This window comes from Barbus barbus (assembly GCF_936440315.1).
Source record: "Barbus barbus genome assembly, chromosome: 1".
Lineage (NCBI taxonomy): Eukaryota > Metazoa > Chordata > Actinopteri > Cypriniformes > Cyprinidae > Barbus > Barbus barbus.
The window spans coordinates 35,479,949-35,494,023 of record NC_136729.1 but is presented as its reverse complement, the minus strand read 5'-3'; the positions used below and the strand labels follow the sequence as shown (position 1 = coordinate 35,494,023).

Here is a 14,075-nt window from a genome sequence, read left to right as displayed (position 1 = left end):
TTAATTTTTGCTTAGATGGAACAGCAGCTATGCTAATCATGTCTCTGCTTGTCTCTCCGTTTCTGCCGGGATGGTAGCTAGGAATTACAGAACTTCAGTCTGGATCCAACCATTACATGATCTGAGATGACCGAACACCTGAGATGGAGGATCAGTGCCGGGAGATGACGTATGTGGCCCTGATCGTAGGCGGAGGCCAGACACCTGGATGAGCGCCAGAGACAGATCCCCATCGAGGACCCCGCCACTTAGACAGCCATCGGAAAAGACCACTGGAACCAGCTAAACCCTTACAATCTGACTTGCTGCAGTTTGGAATTGAACTGCTGGTTTGTTTGGCCAGAGGAGAATTGGCCCCCCGACTGAGCCTGGTTTCTCCCAAGGTTTTTTCTCCATTCTGTCACCGATGGAGTTTTGGTTCCTTGCCTCTGGCTTGCTTAGTTGGGGACGCTTCATTTCCAGTGATGTCGTCGACCTGATTGCAAAGACACTATTTAAACTTATTGACACATTATTTTCCTTTTTTTATATTGTGCAGTTGCTTTGACACAATTTGCATTGTAAAAAGCGCTATATAAATAAAGGTGACTTGACTTGACTTAATTTGAGGGTATTTACATCCAAATCAGGTGAACGGTGTAGGAATTACAACAGTTTGCATATGTGCCTCCCACTTGTTAAGGGACCAAAAGTAATGGGACAATTGGCTTCTCAGCTGTTCCATGGCCAGGTGTGTGTTATTCCCTCATTATCCCAATTACAATGAGCAGATAAAAGGTCCAGAGTTAATTTCAAGTGTGCTATTTGCATTTGGAATCTGTTGCTGTCAACTGTCAAGATGAGATCCAAAGAGCTGTCACTATCAGTGAAGCAAGTCATCATTAGGCTGAAAAACAAAACAAACCCATCAGAGAGATAGCAAAAACATTAGGCGTGGCCAAAACAACTGTTTGGAACATTCTTAAAAAGAAGGAATGCACCGGTGAGCTCAGCAACACCAAACGACCCGGAAGACCACGGAAAACAACTGTGGTGGATGACCGAAGAATTCTTTCCCTGGTGAAGAAAACACCCTTCACATCAGTTGGCCAGATCAAGAACACTCTCCAGGAGGTAGGTGTATGTGTGTCAAAGTCAACAATCAAGAGAAGACTTCACCAGAGTGAATACAGAGGGTTCACCACAAGATGTAAAGATGTAAAGCCTCAAAAACAGGAAGGCCAGATTACAGTTTGCCAAACGACATCTAAAAAAGCCTTCACAGTTCTGAAACAACATCCTATGGACAGATGAGACCAAGATCAACTTAGAGTGATGGGAAGAGAAGAGTATGGAGAAGGAAAGGGACTGCTCATGATCCTAAGCATACCACTTCATCAGTGAAGCATGGTGGTGGTAGTGTCATGGCGTGGGCATGTATGGCTGCCAGTGGAACTGGTTCTCTTGTATTTATTGATGATGTGACTGCTGACAAAAGCAGCAGGATGAATTCTGAAGTGTTTCGGGAAATATTATCTGCTCATATTCAGCCAAATGCTTCAGAACTCACTGGACGGCGCTTCACAGTCCAGATGGACAATGACCCAAAGCATACTGCAAAAGCAACCAAAGAGTTTTTGAAGGGAAAGAAGTGGACTGTTATGCAATGGCCAAGTCAATCACCTGACCTGAATCCGATTGAGCATGCATTTCACTTGCTGAAGACAAAACTGAAGGGAAAATGCCCCATGAACAAGCAGGAACTGAAGACGATTGCAGTAGAGGCCTGGCAGAGCATCACCAGGGATGAAACCCAGCGTCTGGTGATGTTCCAGACTTCAGGCTGTAATTGACTGCAAAGGATTTGCAACCAAGTAATAAAAAGCGAAAGTTTGATTTATGATTATTATTCTGTCCCATTACTTTTGGTCCCTTAACAAGTGGGAGGCACATATGCAAACTGTTGTAATTCCTACACCGTTTACCTGATTTGGATGTAAATACCCTCAAATTAAAGCTGACAGTCTGCAGTTAAAGCACATCTTGTTCGTTTCATTTGAAATCCATTGTGGTGGTGTATAGAGCCAAAAATGTTAGAATTGTGTCGCTGTCCCAATATTTATGGACCTGACTGTATATATATAAATAGCATTGATTAAAGCCATGGGAATCTAAGTTCGGCTCTGGTGGGATTTAAAGAGAGGCTTCTGGAATGCTTAGTGAGATGTTAAATTGTTTCTGGTAATTGTTAACATGTTACAGTGGCAAAGTAAGTCCCACAGTACAAAACATCTCAACAAACTCCATGTTTAAACATCTTGTATTCCCATTTCCTTCTTAACTTGTTGACTGTTTTGAGATTAAATGTCCCCAAGCATTCCAAAGCTTGGATTTCCGTTTTGCCAATTTCTGCAACATGTCACTACTGGGATTGAAGCCTCTGCCTGCTTTCCCTTATCTCCAATGAACAGACGTGGGAGCTTCACGCTGATTCCTGCCTATAACAAAGAGGTGATGTGTCTTCATGTGTCAGTACTGATTTCACAACAGCCTTCAGCTAAACTAAAGCCTCTTAAGGCTTCAGTAAGTGAGTCTGCAACCATCCCTGTGCAAATCACTGATTTTTATTCATGCAGCAAACTGAACAGCACAGATTAGATTTCATAATTTGATTTAGCCCATTACTTGGAAGTTGTGAAATAGCATCTGGGGAGTATAGTGATCAGAATGGTAAAATGGGCACAGTAAATTTAAAGAGAAAAGGGGAAAAAAAAAAATTATTATTTTGTAAAGTGACCTCAGTAAATTTAAAGAGAAAGGGAATAAAAATTTTGTAATTATAATTGTATTATTATTATTATTATTATTATTTCATGTTATAAAATTATTCACATCTCCATGATTATGGGAAAATCGACTTTCAATCAACCGGTTCGAAATTCACTCGAGATCCATTAGGACCGATTCAGTCAGACCAATTGAACTGATTCATTGACAAGAACCGAGTCAAAAGAGCCATTTGTTCATGAATGAATTTGATTCCGAGCGCGCGCGCTGAGGTGATTCAACGGTGGAATTAGGTAACGTTGTGTAGTTCTTTGCTGGGTTATTCTGCAGTCTGGAACAAGTTAAAGGTAAATATAAAGTATTTGTAGACCATTTAACCACTTCAAGTGTCAGAAATAATAAATATTTTAATAACTCGTCCTATATTTTGGAGCATCCAATAAGTTTTTGAAACTCAATCAAAGTTAACGTTACCCCAGCTGGCGCGAGATGTCAACTTCAGGTGAAAACAGGCAAATATTTATACAATACACTCCTTAAATAATGAATAAATAAACTTATATCTAACTTTAAAGCTATTTGTTACCTCCACACTATAAACACACGAAACCGTGGCCCATAGAGATCGCGAGAGTGCCCGTTTCACACCATTAGCCTTACGTTACTTCTAGTAAACTATCTTTCATGAATACTGAAGAAACACCTGCTCTCCTCTTTCGTCATCCTTCCTCAATTTTCTCAACCCTACTATCTTCTGCTCATCTCGGGGCAGCGAGTCTGTGGAGCTGATTTTAGGGCAGACAAAGTGTCTTTTGTCCCCTGTTTCGTGCTTAAGCGGCGGGAAAGGCCGGAGGCGCAGCGTTAGTGAGCTCAAAGAGCTCTCTTGTCAAGTGGGATAGCATTGATGAGTCCTTAGATTGCAAAGAGCTGCTGCCTTATTTAACCAATTTGTCCCATCTGCCCTGCTATGGCCAACAGTATCACTCTTTGTGTTTTACAGCTTTGGAAAAAGAACTTATAGGGAGTCTCTTTTTTCACAGTCTTTCTTCTTTTCCCAGAAGAACATTTTTGGCCATGTTGATCATGATTAAGCCTAATAATGTTCCTTCTTATGTTATTGTGGTGACATTACAAGACACCGTGTTCTGTTGAAATATTCACTTTGTGTTCCAGTGTAAAATGTCACTTTGTATTACAGATATTAGTTATTAATTATTCCCACAAAGAGAAATAAAGTAAGGGTTTCCAAACACTTCCTCCATCTGATTTTGATCTCAGTTGTTAGTGATGGAAGGAAGGGGGTATTAGTTTTGACAGAGTAACTCAGCTCTCCAACCTATGCGTGTGGTGAATGACTGATATTTCATCACCAAAAACAAAACAAAAAACACCCACACAGACTGCTCATCACTGGCAACTGATCTGGAAAAACAGTAAATTAGGCAATCAGTGAATGAATATTAAATGCCTTTTGTACATTTACTGTGATATTTCCAGATTTGATTTTAGTTAGCTAGTATAATAATTACATCCATTTTCATGTTGCTCTCTGTGTGTAGGTGAATCATGAGTGCCAGAAACAGATCCTGCTCTTCCTTCATTCTCCAAGCATGCAGTTCATCATCCTTTACCAGACAGCCTTCTCGTGTGTTGATAGTAGATGCTTCGCCACCCTTTTGGTCAGAGACATGCACTACTCTGTGTCAGGCCCTAGAGAATTTCTTTTTTTTGGCCAGCAGTCTGGCAGGACCTGCTCGTCTGCCACTGCTAAGTGTCTTTGCCATTAGTGAACAGCTGGAGTGTCTCTTACCCTTTGTGGTGAGGATAAGTATGTGTGTATTTACACTGATGTTTGACTAGGTACTATACAGTAGGTTGGTTTCTAATAGACAAGTAAAGCTATGTATCTCTCTTCTGATGTATTCCTTGAACCTTTTCATTCCTTCATCTTATTCTCTTCACTAGCAAGTTAAGGGCAATTTGACACGTCTGCTGTCCTGTATAGAGGAGCTGCGTTCTTTGCCTCAAGAGGGCTGTGTTCGGCAACGAGGTGCACTTCTTAAACAGGCAGTGCTGGACAGCCTGCAGCAGTTTAAACAATATATGTGCCATACAGCTCATGGGGACTTCAACAGCAACTGTGTGGAGGTGAGAACTTTCACAGCTAAAACTAAAAGCACTTTCAATTCTTTATCTGTAAAATCATTTTTTGGAATTGTGAGAGTGAAATTGATATTTTCTGTATAGTTAAGCTAATTTCATTTTCTGTATAGTTAAGCTAATTTCAAACCCCCTGAAAGACTTCTATTTAAATATAAAGTCTGCGTGTCTTTGTGTGGATTAGCAGTGGAGAACTTCATCTCCACACCTCCAGATCTGAGGGGTTGCTTAATGAGCATTTCACCATTTCTTTTGATAAAACTATCATCAGATTCACTTCAACCTGCCAAAATAAAAGTTTTAACTTGAAGAAATTATGACAGAAATATATTACTATTGTACAGTAAAATGTACCTTTCAAAGTAATAATAATACAATAGTTTTTATGGAACATCACACAATGTCACACGATTCCTTGGCTTCTACATTTAATTTAAACTGTAAACATGTTTTTAATCTGTGTTATGATATTTGTTTTGTTTTATTATGTTTTTTTTTTTTGTGTGTGTGTTTTGCCATCTTGTGTGTTTATTACAATAGGACAGTGTAAGGTAGACAGGAAGCAAAGTGGGAGAGAGAGAGGGGAGTGGGATCGAGAAAGGGCCTTGAGCTGGGATTCGAATTTAGGACACCCGTAACACAACAACGTTATATTGGCACCGACATGTTATTTTGTTGTTTGCCAAAAAATAAAAGGAATTGTTAATTCCATTTAATTACATGAAATACATTTTAAAAGATTAACTGGATGCCACCATTTTTAATAATACATTTGAATTAAATCATAAAACATAGAATACAGAAAAAATACACAGAATTTCTGACAAAATAAAATGCAAAACAAAATAAATGAAAATTCCATAGAACCCTATTATTGTTAAAATGTTATGAATTTGATTAGACATCCTTTACATATATATATATATATATATATATATATATATATTTAAATCCAGAAAAATTAAAACAAAACATTTGGAAACAAAATTATATGAGGGAAAAAAACAACTGATTTCATAGGGCCAGTACTGAGTACTGTAATGAGAATCATTAAAAAACAATACCTATTGCATTGCACTAATGAGAATTGTGAGAGAGTAAAATTGTGAGAGAAAAAAAGTCAACTGTCCTGAAAGTAATGTCACAATGTTTGGTGCTTTTGATATTTATTCATAAATGTCTTAATTTTCTACACAGTAATCTGACTTGATGAAGACCTGCCCTTCTAATTCATCCTTTAGATCAGCATTCACTGCCTTTCGATCTATGCATCTGCCCCCTGGCTTCATTTTAGAGTGATTCAACCCACAGCTATGTTTAAACCTCACATCACAAGTAAAGAAATTGTCTCACCTCTATTGGGTCTTTTCAAAGCGCAGGCATTCACATTCAGATTTCCTACCAATGAATCCAAAGCTCATTTACCCTCTACTATCAACTTTGAATGAAGATGTTGGCACACTAACACAGACCACATGGCCCTAAGCAGCCACTCTCCTCTCAGCAGGCTCCATTAAAACCCAGCACTAATGTCCCCCCACAGGAAGCACAGCAGAAGACAAGTGCATTTAATCAGATTATACTGAATATTTTTTGTGTCCTAAATGGGATTATATGGGTTTGGTCTCACTTTGCAGTTGCATACATACAACAGTGCTATTGTAATTATGCCACAGATGTCGTATCATAAGATGAGAGGAACACAAAAGCTTTGATGTATGCGATTGTAGCTCTCTCTTTGTGACTCTGTTCAAATATGAGACAGATCATGTAGCAATGATTTGTACAAGTTATTTCTGTGACACAGGGCACAGCTTTGAAGACTGATTTATTTGTATCCTTAAATATGTTCTACAGTCTCATTCTTCACACAATTAAACCACAGAGAAAGATGTTTTTGTGCTGTGTAGTTTGTGAGAAATTTTGCCCTCACATTCTGAGTTTTTATATATATATATCAACAAGAGAGACCGCTAATGACCATAATCAGCTTTCATCCGTGCAGTCATAAAAGCAGGGCCATTACAGTGCATTGGCTTTGAGGCCTTATGGGTACTCTGTGTGAGTATTGTTTGGAAATGTCAGCAGAATTCTGCCATGACTGGTGAGTTACAGAGAAAAAAATGTAGCATATTTTCTCAAAATCGCTTTCTGTTGACTGTTGAAATCTTGAATCCATTTACCAAAAACAGGGTTGAAAAACTATTAAGTGAATTATTACAAACAGACATGCCTGCTTAGCTAATTTTGACTTGCAGACTAATGCTGATGAATTTACATTTTTTAAAGGTGACGGTATTAACCTGTCAGCCAGGACAGACAGTCCTCCGACAGCTGGAGCAGGGCCTGAAAAACTCTGATCTGATTAGTCTGCGCAGGCTTCTGGTGATTCACATCACATTACAGCAGAGTCTCTCAGACAGATCTCCAGCCTGTAGCCTTGAGACACCATCTTCAGAAGATGACCAGGAAGGTAGGATAACATATTTAGTTATAACCTGTCCTGAAATATATTCTTAGTCACCGAGAAGGTAGTTGTGCAATGGCCTTTATACCTATCATCTAATATGGTCATTATGTTCTGCAACATCTGACAAAAATACATTTTTAATATGTTCAATAAATAAAAAGGAGTCAGCTACATACCACAGCAAATCTCTATTCAAAAGGGGTTTCGTATGATACTTTGTACTGTGTGTACGATTCTGCCAAAACTTTGAGCCCTCGCTTGTTTCTGTATAATTGCTTTAATTAAGGTTTTGTGGTTGACGGTCTCAGGATTTCATACCACAGACTGAGTGAAATGAGATTCCCAGGGTGAAAGAGCAAACCAGGCAGCACTTCAAAAAAACAGAGCCAAACATTGAAATCTCTGTGTGATCTGATAGGTATTAATTTAGAAATCAAGGGATGTAGGGGAAGATGGGGCAAGTTTATGTCTGCACATTTATAAACAACATGAAATTCCATCTTGCATAAATTTAAGGAATCTCTGTTTGCATTGTGACCATGTCTACACAATCATTTACATAACAGTGCCCTCCAAAAGTATTGGAACAGTAAAGACGCTGTTGGCTGTGGAGTCAAGACATTTACAAATATGATTAAAAGATGAATATGAGACAAAACTACAGAATGTCACATTTTATTATTGGGTGATTCAACACAGATGTTTTACCAGCTAAGAAGTTCAGCACTTTTAGAGTTTCTTCCCTCTATCTGATGTGAGCATAAGTATTGGAACAGTTGCCTCACATGTCTTTCTAAGTGATCAGCTGTGTCCTGTTGCATTAATTCTTCAGATATTAAAAGCAGGGAATGTGTCGAATCAGTTATATCCATTACTTCTGTATTCTGAATCTTGCATTCGATGATGACACACACAAACCAGGATGAAGACGAGGGAGCTGACTTTGAGAGAAAAGCAAGCAATTTGGATGCTAAAAGAAAAGAGGAAGTCAGTTAGAGCTCTAGCAAAAACAAATGGCATGGAGAAATCAAGAGTTTGGAAACCACCAGCGACACCAGCAACCAACAACAACCTGATCGGCTGAGAAAAAAACAGTAGTTGATGACAACAGAAAATTAATCCTAAAAGACATGTCTGTAAAATCATCAACAACTTCCAGAGAGCTGGGGTGATGCTCTGACAATTTACTGTCCTCAGGAGACTTTGACACAGAATTACAGATGCTACACAGCAAGATGCAAACCTCTGACCAGCACCAAAAATAGAAAGGCAAGATTAGAGTTTGCAAAAAAGCACAAAGGTGAGCCAGAAGAGTTTTGGAACTGTGTTTATGGACCGATGAGACAAAGATGAACCTTTATCTAAGTGATGGGAAAGAGAGAAATGTGGAGAAAAAAAGGGAACTGCAATGATCCCAAGCATACAGCCTCATCTGTAAAGCGTGGTGGAGGTGTTGTCATGGCATGGTCTCTGGAACAGGCCCTCTCAACTTTACTGATGACTTAATGTATGATGACAGTAGCAGAATGAATTTGGAAGGGTACAAAACCATCTTGCCTACCAATATTCAAGAAAATGCCACCAGATTCATCGGTAAGTGCTTCATATTGCATCAGGACAATGACCCAAAACACCCTACCAGTTCAGTCAAGGAATTTATAAGGAGGGCACTGTAGCTACAGTGCTTATAGTTGCAATGCTTATAGTTTTCAGTGGCTATCAAATCACACTGTGTTTTTGTTAATAGTACTTTATAAACTATTGGTTTCATTTAATGACTTCTAAAATCTGGGTGGCATATACTTAACACTGTAATAATTCATAGAGTGTCAGCAGTGAGGATTGAAAAAATTGTTCATTTAAATTCTAGTTGGCGTGAGACAGCTTTGGAAGGCCTTTTCGGCCTAAATGTCTCTGTGCTTTCCTTTTTTTCAAGCTGAATATTTACCAAAGTGCCTTGATTGTGTTGAATGGGTGGAGTGCTCTTTTCATTTCCTTTAAAGAGTAAATCTAGAGCAAAGCTTCTGGCTGTCCCACTGCCACACAAACTCGAAGAGGTTACAACTCTGGAAAGTGGATGGGAATGTCGGTCCTTGTGAAAAAGAAGTCTGCTTAATTATATTCTTAAAATCGTATTGTTAAAAGTGTAGGCCTATTGTTAAAAAAATATTAAGTTAATAAAAGGCCACTTATATTTTAAGTATATTAAGTATTAAGTATGTATATTTTAAAGTATACTCTCCTTTTTAAAGAAAAAAACTATTAAGTTTAAAAGGTGAATTTTGTTATAGCAATGTCAAATTAAAGGTTTATGCACTTTAGTAAATGTACTTTAAAGTAAATTTCAAATGATGTTTTAATAATATTTTTTATGCTTTAAAGAAGTACTTTTTTAAATGGTTGTGTAACATACTAAAACATAAATGAAATTTAGTTAATACATTTGAAATTGTACTATTTAAATTTATATTGTACTAAATTGCAACTTTATCATTACAATTGTGTATTTACAAATAAAGTAAATACAATTTTTAGTTGTTTATTTGCAAAAACAGATTAAACGTTTTTTTAACATGTTCAAAAATCATTAATTCGCAATTGTTATCATGTTTTTATTGTTTTATAGCTGTATTTTTTAGTTATTTTTTAACCTAATCAAAATAACCCAGCTGCAGTTTGATTGAGATTAATTGGAATGCACAATGAAAAGACATTCTTGAAAATTATTAAAAACGGAGTTATCTGTTGATCTGTTGGAAATGAACTCTTCAAATATAACTCTAAAATTCAGCTAATTGCATTTAATATTACTTGAGACTACAATGCATTTTCATTTAATTGAAATTAACATTCATTTTAGTCCCTGCAACATTGAAAGTACTCATTTTAAAAGTGTACTTCTAAAGTGTACTTCTTTTTCACAAGGGTGAGGAAAAGAAAATATTCAAAGTGCATTGGGATAAATAATAAAAATCACAATGGTTCATATCTACTTCTTTCAAAAGATAGAGAGCATTTTAGCTTTGCCACATTGTGCACATTATATAATAATCCTCACACCATTTAAAGTGAGTTTTATGACTGTCAGTCACCGTTAACAGAGATAATAAAAATCAGTGGACTGTAAAGGAATCCTACCTATTGCTAAACGTCCAGTGATTTTTCATAGCGTAATTCAAATATAGCTTATGGTTGGAATTTTTAGGTTAGCCTTCAAGGCTCCCACTGAAGGGAGGGGCTCTGTCCTGACTACTGTATAGTCACAGACGGACTCTAATCTGACTGGGCTGTTGTAGTCTGACAGATATGTCTAGTAAAAGGAAGTTTGAGGTCATGTAGTCCATTGTGTTTTGCTGGATCAAGTCCATACCAGCTTTATTATTGATTGCTCTCATGAAAGCAGCTAATGGGATAACAACATCATGTCAGTTCACCCACCCACATGCACACGCATTCTGAAACATACTGGCTCTATTTTGACATATAGCTGCCCCACAAATTCAGGTGTGAGCAGCTAGAACGACATTGAGGTCTAGCATCCCTCCCTGTCTGACATCCTGTTTTTAACTTTAACCAACAGACAAACTCAAGTGTGAGAATGACCTCACAATCCACATTTGACACTGTGAGCCTGTGGAAGGAAATAAGACCATGTGCGTATGTGTGAGAGAGCTCAACATGAGAGCTTTTGTGTGTGTGTGTGTGTGAGAGAGAGAGATACAGTTGGCTGAGATTACTTGTATCTGTTTGTATCTGGGTCATGTTCTGTATACAGTGAATTCAATGTAGGCTACTTCAGTACTTTAATACTTTATACTTTATAAAAACGTATTGATTTGATTGTTTGAAATTAAATGTATTTGTTACTTTTCTCATATTGACAGTAAAGGGCATTTTAACTCTGAATCACTGTAAGTGTGAACACACCATAAACAGTCATGACATGGATTGACCGTTTATAGTTTAAAAATCTTTCAACATTTAAACTCAAGTTTTTTTTGCGAACTCTCCATTGCTGTGCCTTGTTAACAAAACAATCTGCGGTCAGATGCTCTGAACAAACATATAGTCCTCTGACATGATCTGGAACTATTTAAAAAATAGTGATGCACCAAAGTCATTCTCTTTATCGTGTAAACAAATTGGATAAACTATAACAGGTAGGACTAAACATGTCAGCTGTATGGATTAACAATACTGATTTCTTAAATCTCAAAATCAGTCTTTTAATCTATGCAGTTCTCTGTTAATCTGTAAACTTCACTAAGCATTATTTGTAATACAATAATCGCAGTAAGCTTTGTGTGTTGTTACTTTTAATATGATACAAAGTCTCAACTTTCAAATTGTCAGTTTTATCACGAAACACAAACATGAAATGTGGTTTTGACACTCTTTAATGTGGGATGACAGAACTCTGAACTCTCAGTCCAAGTGGCATGTGAAGTCATCTCTTCCTATTTACCACTAGTTATACGGGGTGGTGATGGCGCAGTGGATAAGACACATGTTATCACGGGGTGGTGATGGCACAGTGGATAAGACACATGTTATCACGGGGTGGTGATGGCACAGTGGATAAGACACATGCCTTTGGTGTGAGAGACCCGGGTTCCAATCCACTGTGAGACACCAATGTGTCCCTGAGCAAGACACTTAACCCCTAGTTGCTCCAGAGGCGTGCGACCTCTGACATATATGGCAAATGTAAGTCGCTTTGGATAAAAGCGTCAGCTAAATGAATAAAATGAATAAATGTTATAGCAGGAAAGAAAAATGAATGAACATCAGAAGGAATGCTGAAATAAACTGTACAACATACTGAAATGTATCATGTCTCATGTAAACACTGTGTTTCAAATACAGAAAGACGTAAATTATTCAGCTGGTAAACAATGTCACATAATGTTACATTTATCTCAGGAAAGCCATTCAATGCTTATAAACTCTGCTAGAAAAATACATCTAGAGAGGAGCATGTTGCTCCTATATATTACATATTCATTATATTTTTACTTAACCTGTTGTATTCAGTACTTTTAAAAACATTAGTCTTAGAAGTCTTAGCCACCGTTTAAATGTTTATATGACGCAGTGCCATTCTCGAATTTCCCGCAAAAACATACCCGTACCACTCAAATTAGAAAACATTATTATAAGCTAACCGTTGTGAATCGGGCTAAAGTAAGGTGATAGTTTTGAATTCTGGCTGGTTGTACTTGCTCAAATATTGATTTTGGATCATTTTTAACCAAAAGAAGTTACGGACTGCAGCTTTAATTGACTAAAGTACAAAGAAAAAAATTCCAATGTTTTCACTGGCCAACTTAATTTTATTTTGTAAATATAAACAAATTTTGATTTTGATGGCTTCAACACACTCCAAAAAAGTTTACCACTGTGTCAAATCAACTTTCCTTTTATCTGGGAATTAAGGATGCTAATTTTGCTAAGTTTGCAAGCCTAATTTTTGCCCAGTCTCACATGATACAAGACTTCAGCTGCTCAACAGTCCATAGTCGTTGTATGATTCTCTTTTTCATGATAGGCCATACATTTTCTATTGGAGGCAGATCTGCTGGCTAGTCAGTCACATTCACATGTGTCTACTGAATGCTGTTGTATCACATGCAGAATGAGACCTGGCACTGTCTTGATCTAATAACCATGGACTTCCCATGAAAGACATCATCTTGATGGCATTATATGTCTCTGTACAATCCCAATATATGCCTCCATGTCAATGGTACCTATGCAAGTCACCCCTGCCATTTGCACTGCTGCAAGCCCATACGTTTGCTTTTGCACCTGTTATAGACTGAAGTCTTGATGGTCCCTTTTATCTTTGGGACTGAAAATTGTATGTCTGTTTTTCCAAGAAAACAAGCTGAAATGTGGACTCATCTGACCACAGCACACATTTGCATTGTCTTTTGGACAATTTAACATGAGCTGGTGCCCAGAGAACTCACAGGTGTCTCTGCCTAGAATTAATGTAAAGATTTCTCCTTGTGTAACAGAGATTACATTTACATTTGCTGCAGACTGTGTTAAGTGACAACAGCTTTCCATAGTACTCCTGAGCCCATGTGGATATATTTCACAGTAGCATCACAGTATCTCATGCAATGCCAAATGCGGGCTTAAAAGTCACATACATTCAACTGAGTTGAGACTAGGGCTGTGCGAGTTCGCAATTTCTTTGATCAATTTTGCCATTTCGATTTTAATCACGATTTTGACAAACACAGACATGCTTTACAGTCATAAATGCATTCAGTGTGAATTTGAAATATATTTCCAAAAGAAAACCAATTACAGCTTTATCAAAAAGCTGTGAACATGTCTCTAGAACAGACATAAGGCAACAAGAAAAAAATCCTGTGTCCAGGGATTTTTTTTTTTGCCATGCATTGGTCATACAGCTCTTTGTGGCACTGCCTCAGGTGTTGAAATAGATTTGTTGCGCCAGGTTCATACTCTGTCTGCAGTGCGTATACAGTATGTGTATGCGGTGAAGAAGCAGCACGGACTCATTTTGCTTTCCCACAGGATGCATTTGCAGTCCGCTCCTGATCCGGGGCTGTTTACCACAAACACATTTATTCATTATTTTGATTTCAAATCCAAACATTATTACCAGTGGTGGAAAGAGTACTGAAAATATATACTCAAGTAA

General features: G+C 37.6%; 1 protein-coding gene across 1 annotated transcript in view; it reads left to right on the top strand.

Annotated features, from left to right (window-relative positions):
* The first annotated feature begins 3,022 nt into the window (after positions 1-3,022).
* The window catches only part of LOC306872659 (meiosis 1 arrest protein-like), a 48,358-nt gene continuing 37,305 nt past the window's right edge, over positions 3,023-14,075 (top strand). Inside the window, exons 1-4 of the mRNA XM_079421328.1 lie at positions 3,023-3,113; positions 4,326-4,584; positions 4,732-4,914; positions 7,216-7,399. Coding sequence (XP_079277454.1) covers positions 4,333-4,584; positions 4,732-4,914; positions 7,216-7,399 — 619 coding nt within the window. The 5' untranslated portion in view covers positions 3,023-3,113; positions 4,326-4,332. The remainder of the gene's footprint in view (positions 3,114-4,325; positions 4,585-4,731; positions 4,915-7,215; positions 7,400-14,075) is intronic.